The sequence below is a fragment of the Cebus imitator genome, unplaced genomic scaffold, assembly GCF_001604975.1.
Source record: "Cebus imitator isolate Cc_AM_T3 unplaced genomic scaffold, Cebus_imitator-1.0 Scaffold185, whole genome shotgun sequence".
Taxonomy (NCBI): Eukaryota; Metazoa; Chordata; class Mammalia; order Primates; family Cebidae; genus Cebus; species Cebus imitator.
Genome location: NW_016107500.1, coordinates 2183000 through 2194155, shown reverse-complemented (window position 1 = coordinate 2194155; position 11156 = coordinate 2183000). Strand labels below are relative to the sequence as shown.

The 11156-nt window shown below is 38.5% G+C and overlaps 1 protein-coding gene across 1 annotated transcript in view; it reads left to right on the top strand.

Moving 5' to 3' along the window:
* ICE1 (interactor of little elongation complex ELL subunit 1) overlaps nucleotides 1–10325 on the top strand; it is a 64811-nt gene extending 54486 nt beyond the window's left edge. The window contains exons 18-19 of the mRNA XM_017546007.2: nucleotides 6795–6893; nucleotides 9254–10325. Coding sequence (XP_017401496.1) covers nucleotides 6795–6893; nucleotides 9254–9435 — 281 coding nt within the window. The 3' untranslated portion in view covers nucleotides 9436–10325. The remainder of the gene's footprint in view (nucleotides 1–6794; nucleotides 6894–9253) is intronic.
* Nucleotides 10326–11156: the final 831 nt, after the last annotated feature.

The window sequence follows — 11156 nt, the reverse complement described above, 5'->3', positions numbered from 1 at the left end:
TTATAATTGACCTCTTCTTAGATACTAATAATAACATACATAAACACTAGGATATATAAGTTGTTATACTGTAGTTTCATTTGGTTTCTAAAAGGATTGTCTTTTGGCATCGCTATAAAAAACTGTCTGAGATGGGATAATTTATAAAGAGGTTTAATTGGCTCACAGTTCTGCAGAGTTTATGGAAAGTACAGTGCTGGCATCTGCTTGGCTTCTGGGGAAGCCTCAGGGAGCTCTCAATCATGGTGGACGGTGATAGGGGAATAGACACATCACATGTGGAAAGCAGAAGCAACCGATGGGTGGCGGGGAGGTGTCATACACTTTTAAATGATCAGATCTCCTGTGAACTCAGAGCAAGAGCTTGCTCACCACAGGGATGGCCCAAGCCATTCACCATTCATGAGGGATCTGCTCCCATGATCCAGACACCTCTCACTAGGCCCCACCTCCAGCACTGATGATTACAATTCAATATAATATTTGGGCAGGGACAGATATACAAACTATATACAGCTTATCTTCACACTGCCTGCCCCAGATTTTTCATGCTTGCCCAAAAGGGTCACCTAAGTGAATTACAGAAGTTAAATGATGGTTTAAATATATTTTAAATGAGACATGGATTCTTCTTAATCTCATGTTTGAAGAGGACCTCAGTGGCCATTTGGTTCTCCTTCCTTATTTCCTATGTATTATTAGTTTTTATTTTTACTTATCTCCTATGAATCTTTAGTTTTTATTTTTATTTTTTGTCTTGTCTTCAACAAGCTGCTGTCCAGCCTCTGCAGAATTATCAGTGATGAGCTCTGTTAATTAGAAAGCTCTCTTAGACACAAAAAGCCCTTCAAAAAATCATCGAAACTAGGAGATGTTTTTTTGATAAGATTAACAAAATAGATAGACTGCTAGCCAGACTAATAAAGAAGAAAAGAGAGTAGAGTCAAATAGACATAATAAAAAATGATAAGGGGGATATCACCACTGATTCCACAGAAATACAAACTGCCATCAGAGAATACTATAAACACCTCTATGCAAATAGAAAATCTAGAAGAAATGGATAAATTCCTGGACACATACCTCCTTCCAAGACTAAACCAGGAAGAAGTCGAATTCCTGAATAGACCAAAAACAAGTTCTGAAATTGAGTAGTTAATAGCCTACAAACCAAAAACAGCCCAGGACCAGATGACTTCACAGCTGAATTTTACCAAGGGTACAAAGAGTAACTGTTACCATTCCTTCAGAAACTATTCCAAACAATAGAAAAAGAAGGACTCCTCCCTAACTCATTGTATGAGGCCAGCATCATTCTGATACCAAAACCTGGCAGAGACACAACAAAAAAAGAACATTTCAGGCCCATATCTCCAATGAACATCGATGCAGAAATCCGCGATAAAATACTGGCTAACCAAATCCAGCATCACATCAAAAAACTTATTCACCATGATCAAGTCGGCTGCATCCCTCGGATGCAAGCCTGGTTCAACATAGTCAAATCAGGAAATGTAATCCATCACAGAAACAGAACCAATGACAAAAACCACGTGATTATCTCAATAGATGCCAAAAAGGCCTTCAAGAAAATTCAACATCCCTTCATTCTAAAAACTCTCAATAAACTAGGTATTGATGGAACGTATCTCAACATAATAGCTATTTATGACAAACCCATAGCCAATAGCATACAGAGTGGGCAAAACCTGGAAGCGTTCCCTTTGAAAACCAGCATAAGGCAAGGATGCCCTCTCTCACCACTTGTATTCAACATAGTATTGGAAGTTCTGGCTAGGGCCATCAGGCAAGAGAAAGAAAGAAAGGGTATTCAGATAGGAAGTCAAATTGTCTCTTGTTTGCAAATGACATGATTATATATTTAGAAAACCCCATAGTCTCAGACCAGAAACTCCTTAAGCTGATAAGCACCTTCAGCAAAGTCTCAGAATATAAAATCAGTGTTCAAAAATCACAGCCATTCCTATACACCAATAATAGACAAGCACAGAATCAAATCATGAGTGAACTCCCATTTGCATTTGCTACAAAGAGAATGAAATACCTAGGAATACAGCTTATAAGGAATGTGGAGGGCCTCTTCAAGGAGAACTACAAACCACTGCTCAAGGAAATAAGAGAGGACACAAACAAATGGAAAAACATTCCATGCTCCTGGATAGGAAGAATCAATATTGTGAAAATGGCCATACTGCCAAAAGTAATTTATAGATTCAATGCTATTTCCATCAAGCTACCATTGACTTTCTTTGCAGAATTAGAGAAAAATGCTTTAAATTTCATATGGAATGACAAAAGAGCTTGTATAGCCAAGACACTCCCAAGCAAAAAGAACAAAGCTGGAGTATCACACTACCTGACTTCAAACTGTTACTACAAGGCTACAGTAACCAAAGCAGCATGGTACTGGTACCAAAACAGATACAGAGACCAATGAATAGAACAGCGACCTCAGAAATAACACCACACATCTACAACCATCTGATCTTCAGCAAAACTGACAAAAACAAGAAATGGGGAAAGGATTCCCTATTTAATAAATGGTGCTGGGAAAACTGGGAGAAAATATGACTTGTAATCTTTTTCAAATCAAGTCTATCCTTTGAATCTTTAGAATCCTGCCTATTGAAAGCCAAGTAATTTGACTCTTTAATAATTATATTATTTAGAGTAATATATGCATACTTATATAATTAAGAGTGATATATAACACAATTACAGAGAATAAGAATAATTTGTAATTAACAATAATATATAATTGACAATATCATGTAATAAAATGCTAATATATAAACATATAAAAGCCGTTTAGAGGATGGATAATTAGAAAGCGTAATGTCGAAATAAGAGCAAAGTCAGGAAGAGTAAGCCTTTCTCAGGTCTTCTGATGAACTCATGTGCATGAGCAAGATGGGTGTGGGGAGGCTGGAGCGCAGCCCAGCAGGCTACCATGTGTGCACACGTGCACCTGTGCAGGAAAGCGGCAGTAAAGCCTGGTCCTGCCTGTCTTTTTGGTGCCGTGGCACTGCATGGAGGAGGTGGGACTCAGAGCCACGCAGTTGCTGGGTGATAAGGACAGTAGTGTGGAGTGAGGGCATGGGGTGAAAGTGAGTGAGGCCTGCTGTTTAGGCCTGGCAGATTTCTAAGAAGTGACATTAACATCCCCACCCCCAGCACACACACACACACAAACACACACACACACACACACACACACACACACACACCCCATCCATCCATCCATCTGGATTGGGAATTTGAATTGTTCCTAAGAGAAACTTAGTGAACATTTCTTGCCATTTCTGAACCGGACCTTGATTGAAAAATTGAGTTAAAAATTAAGTTGGTAGGCTGTGATTTAATAATATTAACTTAAGTCACATAGTAATCTTCATAAAATAAGGAATTGTCTTTATTCAAAATTTACACATCCTATTAATTAGATTTTTACTCCATGGAAAATAAAACAAGCTTTATGTCAGTGAGACTTGTGATACGTAATGTTGGATCCAGGTTGTGAGCATTGCTGTTAGCAAATGGTCACTGGGTTAGTACGTGGGGTTTACTCCAACATACCTTAATGATAAACTATTAAAGAGCATTTTGTGGAATGCTCAAATTGCTCTAGAGTTATAGAAATGAGGAGGATAGAAACTCATCACACTGCAGTGCTCATTTCTTGACAGAGTTGAGGCCTAAAAAGGTTAAGCCTTTGTCTAAGGCCATCCAGTGGAAAGGTAGCAAAGTTGGGACAGAAATTTGCCTACCACTGGATTCAGTGGTATGTAAAGTAAAGCTGTAGTATACCATCTTTCTTCCCCAAAGAGCTTATAAAATCCTGAATAATTTGCCCCTACTGGTATTAACTGGAACCTAGAGCTAGAAAACCATGTGTCACATGTTAGGTTTCTACAGATCAGACTGAAGTAGCCATTATTCAGTGATTTCTGTCTGTTCTAACGATTCTGTCACCTTTCCTTTGGAATCGTGTCAGCTCACCATTCCTTTGCAAACTTGCATCCAAAATCTTAAATGAAAACCCTGCTGTCTTTATCTTCTAATTAGTGTTTATTAAAAGGGTCTGCCCTGTAGACTTACTTTCTGTGCAGGCCCTCAGCTCTCCTCAGGCTCCCCTAACAGTGCTGGAGATTGCATGGTCATGAACATTGTGATTAACTCCACATTTCTTATTTGTATTATAATACGGCTGAATGGCCCTGGGCCTCCTTACACACCTTCTGTGGGGAGCTCTTTCTCCATCATTTAGCCACTCTGTCATCTTTGTCAGGTTATCATATATTGAGTCTTTTTCACCAAATCATCTACCCTAGACTCATGATTTCCTCTTATTTTATTCCTGATGATAGCTCCATTAATTTAAATCACTTTTAAAATAATTTCATTAAGCGCTTTTAATTGAAAGAAAGGGAGTCATTATAACATGGTTATATGTTTCCTGGGAACACATGCACATTGCATGATTGAATAATGTCATAGCTGTGTTAGATGCACATCCCTTTCTCTGCTATTAGTCGTACATTTAATGTCCATGGCAGATTGTTTCAGAGGACAGATCCAGTGGTATGCTGTTAGCAGTTGAATGTCATTGCAGAGATATTTGAAAGTGGTCAATAACTTGAAATTTCTGATTTCTGAAGTAAAGTACTTTTCAATTTCCTAGGCTCCCTAGAAATTATTCACATATTTAAGATGTCATCTTAAATTGGGAGTTATCCTGATATTCTTTGATCAGTAATTATTTACTGAGCATCTGCTACGTATCACAGTATTCGGGCGGCACGCACCTAGCACTAAGCTAGTTCCTATAGAGGATACAGAGTAATGCAAGTTACTTAAGTGCTCCATGCTTCAATTTCTCCACATTTAAAATGGAGATGAAACTCATCTACTGGATTCACAAATAGACCTGTGGGACATTTGTAGTATTGAGAGATAATGTGAACACAGAATACTGAGCATGCAATATGATATTGTTGTAAAAGCACATTCAAGATATGTTCCGCAATCCTCCTCCTACTTAAGAGTAGAGGACTAAAAGAAGATGAGGACTTGCCTGGATGGAAGAAACAGGATTCCACTTTGAAGCAAGTTCTCATCCATAGGAGAGCGCCTGGAATAAGGGACAGCTCCAGGTGTGGGGAATGATGGGAAGGACGCCATCCTGCCTGCTTGAGCCTCTAGTGAATTTGGCTGCCGTGTGATCTCGATCTTTGGATCTTTGGTTCTCATACCTGTTAGTTATTATCGAGGACCCTCAAAGAACTATTGTTACTCCAGGTTATATCTTTCTGTATTGTATCAGTAATTAAAAACTGAAAAATTATTTATTCATTTTAAATGAACAGTAATGAACTCATAAATGACATTTTTAATGAAAGGTACCTATATTTCCAAAACAAACAAAAAATGATGGGAATGGCATTGGCTCGTTGCAGACCTTTGTACTGTGGTTTGATTCAAGATGGCAATTTTTCCTGATCTCTTCTTGATATACATGAGACTGAATATATGAAGAAAAGCCATTCTCATACAAACATGTAGTTGATGAGGGGCAGAATCTTTTAATAACCTTTTCAAATAATGGATATTCTTTTTGGATACTGTAATAAAACTCAGCAAGTAATAATTTCTTAAAGGTTACTTGAAGTGTGAAATCCGAAATTCTGTCAGTGAGCTTTTTGTACCTTGTTACACCCAAATCCATTGATCTAGCTTAAATGTTGAAGGGATCCCTTTGCCCACTTATGATTTTGTAACCCACATTATTCACTAGGAAAATAATTGATTCACATAGATCTTCCAAATGCCAACAATACCCCAAAACACATTAATATCACTAATCTCATCACAGAAAAGTCTTAAATATTGTAAAGCTGTCAAGTTCAGGGTAACTGATGAAAATTGTTCCAAACTTTTAATTTTGCTTAAAAACTCAAATGTTATCATTGACCACGAGGATAAATTTCGTTTGAGTTACAGGCTCATTTCATTTATTGTTGAAAAAAATATTCTTTCAATCAGAAGTGGTATCCTACAAAAAAAGTGCCTAATTTCACTCACAGCACAAACAATTGCATAAGTGCATTTCTTCACAACAACCAGTGCACTCAGTGTACAGGGGAGTGCTTCCTGTGCGCCGTCTACAGCATGTGACAGAGTTCTGTGCTTAGGGGTCCAGGTTTAGTGACAGTAATCGTGACTAAGAGAAATTGGCTTTTTAACCGTGAGCACCTGGCAGTGGAGAATAACTCTGATTGTCAAGGTGCCATTGTCTTCACTTGCACTCAGAGTCCAGTAGTTTGATCTGCTGTGGCTTTTGTACCATCAGACCACATCTCAGCACTGGGAGTAAGGCACATAACTTCTTAGCATTGTTGTGAAGTAGTTTGACTTGGAGGACTCTAACATTTCTGCAGACTACACTTGAGAATTACTGTTCTGTAGTGTAATAGCAGTTGCCAAAGTGTCAGACCAAAAATACATATTTTGGTGGGGCCATAGTCTTATCTTTGATCTGTTAACAGAAGTCAGGTGTTTCACATTGGACCTAGTGAAACCATTCTTTCTTCTAAATTCTGTTTATTCTATTATAACTTAGAAAGCAACACAGTATATCATCTGTATAGGTGAATGCAAGAAGAAATGATTAGGCATTTTGATCACCTCCTGTAAGAGAAATGGAACTTTAAATTCTTACGAAAAGTTAATCAACATTTCACTGAACTGTTTACATTTTGTTTTGTTTCCCCTAGGTCGTTTAGGCCAGTTGGGTTTGAAAGAAGGATTTCCATCTGCTGTGAAAAATATTAGTTCGGTTATCGGTATGTTTATACAGCATGCTCACGATGAAGGTAAACTTATGTTTATTAAAATTACTTTCAAGTAACTTGTGTTTCTCATAGTTAAATCCTTCTTGAGGTCCTTACACTGTGCTGTGCTCTGTGCTTCTCTTGCTGCCTCATAGATTAGGGAGTATTTGCAAAACATTTCAGCATTAATATTGGAATGTATGTGTGTATTTTGTGGTATTATTTACTTAAATGATAGTCATTTGCCCTGTTGGGCACTGCTTCCCCAAGAAAGAAGGAACTCTCTTTTCCTGGGGCTAACATTCTGCCTCTATAACTGTACTGTGTGATCTCTGGCAAGTGACTTAACCTAGGCCGTCTGCGAGGCCTCCTGGATGGTGCTGTGTCTTGACGGAATGAAATCAGTGATATACTGTGAGATGCCAGGTATCATAGAGTACTGAGCATCTGGAGAGAGCTTGGAAACCTGGAAACCTTGTAAGCAAGGCTTCATAGTGGGATTTCTATTATCATTTACATATTGCACAGCATGTAAGTTTTATGTCTTATTCTTTTGTGGGAAAAGCTTAACTCAAAGTAACTCTGACAAGGGATGAATCTAGTTTCTATTTTGAATATTGTATAATCAAGGAATAATACAGTTAAGTAACATTCCATCAGAAATGCACAAAGTGACATTTTAAATACTGTGTAACATCCAAGATTACCTTAACATGGTAGGTTATTTGTCTTCAGCTTTCAATGGGAGACTGTATATTGAGCTTAATGAGAACAGTGCTTCTCATTGAGCTGCCTTCTCTGAAATAACCTTCTTTACCTTTAGGACAGCTGCTGAAGTGATGCACCTTTCTTCCATATGACAGTGTACTTCTTTACAGCTGAGGTTGTATATTGACATAAAAGAAAGTAGCCAGAATAATGACTGATGGGTTGTCTTGCCAATAGATGCAGGCTTACTTACTCTGATCCTGGGGTGAGTGTGACCTAGAAGCTGTGGTAATCCTCATCCCCATGAGGGAGGAGGAGGAGCTAATGTTGGGTACTGCTTTGATTAGACCCTGTGCATGGCACTGCCCCACAGCGTGACAAGAACCCCAAGATAGCCATCTGACCGGATGGCCTTGTCGTTCTTATATACGGAAGGAAACTGAAGCTCAGAGAGAAGAGTGATTTGCTGAAGGTGAGGCTAGGGAGTGCCATTCCAGCTGTTTGCCCAGGCCTGTCCCTCTTCAGAGCCCTAGCTCTTTAAACAGTGCCACGTGCTCTTATTTAGTAAAATTCTCTCTAACCTCTTGTGTTTCTCTTACTGTTAAACTTTTTTATTTGTTTGAGTCTTGGCCTTACTATGTACCATACTCATTGCTTGTAGTTTACGGGAGGAAGTAATTTTAAGAGGTGCAGTTCTGCCTGAGTTTTCAGCATTAATGTTTGAATGTGCAGGCTATTGTGTTGTTTGAAATGGTGCTAGTTTGCTTTGTTGGAGAAAACTGAGATACACATTGAGTGTATTTTATTTGAAATGCTTGGGACCAGAAGTGTAGACTTCAGATTTTCTTAGATTTTGGAATATTTCCTTTATATTTACCAGTTGAGTGTCCCTAATCATAAAATCAAAATCCTTCAGTATTGCCTTTGTGGGTCTTACTGGTGCTCCAAAAGTTTCAGCTTTGGAGCATTTTGGATTTTAGATTTTTGGAGTAGGAATACACAACCTATATGTAGTTAATAAACTTCAACTTCTAACTTGTTTAACCTAAATTATTTAAGTAAGTTAAATTTTAACTAAAATAAATTTTAATAACTTTGAAATAAACTTACTTTAAAAGAGAACTGTGATAATATACTGTAATGTATAACCTAGCTATAATCTAGAATCATATACTATACTGTAGTTTGTGAAAGTATGGTATAATACAAAAACAGTTTTCCATTATATATCTCATTTTATTATGCTTTTCATTTCCAAAGTCTATTTATAAATACTTCCTTGGATATCTCATAGAGTCATACATTTAATGAATATTTTAGGATCACAGTTTATTAAAACTTAAATATGGGAGTGTGATCCTTCCAGAGCTGTTTTGGGCAGCTCAGTGGTGGCCATGGGCGACTGGGAACCTTGAGGCCCTCTCCCTTTTACAAACACGCCACAGCAGTCCTCAGGACACTGCTGGGCCAGGAAGCTATGGACAGCTGCTGCCAGGCTTTTCTTTTTTTTTTCTTTTTTATTTGTAGACAGGTCTTAGATCAATTTTTTGATTATGGGTTTTTAAAAAATATTTAATTTACATTGCTGGCAGAAAGTATTCTGTATTTGAATAGCATTTCAGTAGGTTACATCACTAAAATTTTGAATAACAGATATTTTCTTCTTTTATGACTGATTTGACATTTCTTTTCAGATATACCGTGGGGTATACAGTTAGCAGCCGTGTACGCTCTTTGTGACTTGAGTCCCAGCAATCCAGCAGAAATTTCCAAGATCCTGGAAGCCTGGCGGAGAGAGGCCTCCAAAAGTGTTCCGTCTGCAATTGTCAGTTGCCTAGAAGAAGTCAGTGCCCTGAGCACAGAGGGGCTTGGCTGACCCGGGTTGCCACTGAGGCTTGAGAAGTGCCTTGACACATTTTGAACACGAATAGTTTGATCAGCTTTGAGAATACAAGAGAGGTTTAAAAAAGATAGACATAAAATAGATAAAACAGACCAGAGGCTCTCCTTATTGTTCGGGACGGAGGCAGGAGAAACAAGCAGTCCCACAGTCGTTTTTCCCTAAATCTCATACATTTCACTTAAGGCTGTTGTGATTATGTGACATATGGGTTATATTGTTGTGTCTTGGTCAAACAACAAAAACTTGAACTTAGCCCTTTTTTTGCTGCAGAAAGTGTCCTTTTAGTGGCTTTTTAAAATTGAGTGGCATTTTATAATGAATTTACCAATATAAAAACATGATTTAGTTCCTGAGCTATTGTTGGACTTGTGCTCCAATGAGTGACTAGGAAAAAATAAATTGGCAAAAACTTAGAGTTTTCTGCTGTCTTAGCTGGGAATGAGCTGCAAAAGTTGTTCTCAAGATGTGGTGCGTCAGTGATCAGAGCAAAACATGGAGCTCCCTTAGCAGAAACCCACTTTAATGCATTTTCTTCATATCCCTAAAGTTCCTTAAAAATATGTGACAATGTATCAGGAAGAGGAGAACTGAAGAGCAGAAGTTCCCTTGCAGATTTTTATATCAGTGACATGTAAATGAGCAATTCACAGATGAGCGCAGGAGAGCTCTGTGCCGTGTACATATGGACCGTGCTATGATGTGTCTCACATTTGATGATATTCCACTTTCGGAATTTTAGTATTTGTATATAGAAACTGGGTTTAATAACTCACCATGGTTTTGATTTGTCTTATATTCATTATTTCTTAAAACTCTTGTATGTGTTTTTTATAATAAAAAATAAAAGTAAGCCATAGATGTTACTGTTGTGATGATCAGAGTGACACTGGGCATTACTTGTGCTCCACCGAAGGTGAAGAAGACACTCCAGCCAAAGGTAGAAGAAGATGATCATTCCTAAGGAGACTTGCTTCCTGGTGATACAAACATCGCATTGCCGGTACTTACCGGGCTTTGAGTATTTATGGAGATGCTCTTTAGTGATACCAGATGCCAGATAATTAAGTGCTCACAGGTACCCATGATCTGATTTTTTGTTTAATTACAATTGCTGCCCTTTCACAATTGCATTTGGCAGCAATTTTGTTACTCCTTCCTTAAGTAATTACAACGGGCATAAATGAAATCTTTAAATCACTCGGTTGCCCTTTTGGCAGCTTTGTGTTGATAGAGGCATTCTTACTACCAATATATTGAGCATATTCTTTCTGCCAGGTGCCTTGCTGGGAGGACCCAGTCACGTGGTATTTGGGTAGAGGAGAATCTTAAGTAATCACCCAGTAAATACAACAATCATAAATAGGGGAAATAGCAACAAAGAAAACATGGAGATTTGCATATAGACTAGCAGAGTAGACACCTCTTTCCATGTGTTGGTCAAGGGGGGTCTTTGAGGGGCTAACATTACAAGGACCTGGATGGAGGGACCCAGTCTTGATAGCAGGCAGGAGGAATGTCCCTGCCGGACTGGGGAGTGCAGCCCTGCAAGGCAGCAGTCCTGTGAGTGCTGAGATAGGTTAAATAAGAAACTGCGAGCCACTCAGGACAGCTAGCAGCACTTTCATGCTGAGTGGCAGTCGAGGCTCCAGGGAGATTTGAGCAGAGGTGTCACATAACGATAGTTCCCCAGGGCT